We start from the raw sequence: 1,458 nt of genomic DNA, 5'->3' as shown, positions 1-1,458 counted from the left end.
GAAACGATGTACAAATGCGCTTTACACAATTGATGTGTGTATGGATTGGGATAACAGTTGTATGAGCCCCTAATAAAATGTTAAAAAAAAATACCCAAAATAGTTTTCTCCTCCAATTGTTTTGCTGGCAAATAATTTACATATCATATAATTCACTAGTTTGATCATTCAATCGTATCACGGAGAATTGTACAATCACCCCCACATCAATTTTAGAGTCTTCACTCTCCCCCGTGGTTAAATTGCCTTTAAGATGATTTATGCAATCACAATCTGTTCTAGTGTTCCCTCCCCTCCCGTCTTCATTAGTTATTCCCCAAATCCCCTTTCCCTCCCTAACTCTCCCCACCCAGCTCCCCATACACCTTCATTCCCTATATCCCCTTGTATCCGTAATTATCATCCATAAGTATCCACTCCTGTGCTTCACCACTGTGAGACCCAACAGAAAACACTAGACAACAACATTGCATTAAGGTGGTAAGGGTAGAAACATAATAGTATACAGACAAAATTACTAACAATGTGTAAGATGGAAAAGACACCCCCCAAAACACTAATCAAAAGGTTAGGGAAGAAATTTCTGTCGTGGAACCAGTAAAATATATGGCACCCAGAACAAATCCTGGTCCTGTCTATTGGGTGGTGTCCTGACCAAGCGACGAGTTCAATCCAGCATCTTCAAGATGACAATGGTCTCTGCCTGGTAGTAAGGCTGATTAAGACTCTTGCCTGTGGCTAGAGCGGATCTCCCAGATCCGCTGTCTGACCAGATTCTCTGAAGAAGGGTTCTGGTCTCTCACCATCCCCCATAGCCCTCCACAAATTGGATGTTCATGATTTTTGCTTTGATGCTTTTCTCCTCACCATATTCGAGTTGTCATATTTGGATCACACAAGCTGGTGTGCTTCTTCCATGTGGACTTACTTGACTCCTCACTTAGATGGCTGCTTGTTTGAATACAAGCTTTTAAGACCCCAGACACTATTCTGATTTATAGCCGGGCACCATCTGCTTTCATCAGCACACTTTGCTGTAGCACCCTTATCTTCAGTGATCATTCCATGAAGGTGACTATCAAGCGAGGCCATCTAAAATAGTTTTGAAAAATAAGAAATTTGGTGGATTCACACTACCTTATTTCAAGAGGTACAGAGCTTCAGTAATTAAGACAGTGTCATGTGGCTACACACGAACAACAACCAAAACATGAGAGTCATCACAATCAAAATCAATGCCTATTTATGTATGAGGCAGTTCTACTGTCATGTAAGGTCACCGTGAGTTTGAATTCACTTCACAGCACACAATCACAGTAATGTTTCATAAGTCAATGAGAGGCTGGAGGGCAGGGACAAGAGATGCTAATTGTGGTGTCCTTAGCATTTAGAAACGTATCTGATTACACAGCACACTCCAAAGGCTATACAAGAGGGATCCAATGTGGAAACTCCACT

General features: G+C 41.6%; 1 protein-coding gene across 1 annotated transcript in view; it reads right to left on the bottom strand.

Annotated features, from left to right (window-relative positions):
- The window catches only part of LOC101664314 (ras-related protein Rap-1b-like), a 60,546-nt gene extending 59,708 nt beyond the window's left edge, over positions 1-838 (bottom strand). The window contains exon 1 of the mRNA XM_045291708.1: positions 804-838. Coding sequence (XP_045147643.1) covers positions 804-838 — 35 coding nt within the window. The remainder of the gene's footprint in view (positions 1-803) is intronic.
- Between the last annotated feature and the right edge of the window lie 620 nt (positions 839-1,458).

Source organism: Echinops telfairi, unplaced genomic scaffold, assembly GCF_000313985.2.
Source record: "Echinops telfairi isolate 266 unplaced genomic scaffold, ASM31398v2 ScPeMD7_105;HRSCAF=385, whole genome shotgun sequence".
NCBI lineage: Eukaryota > Metazoa > Chordata > Mammalia > Afrosoricida > Tenrecidae > Echinops > Echinops telfairi.
Note: the sequence above shows the minus strand (reverse complement) of the source record. Positions and strands in the feature narration are given on the sequence as shown.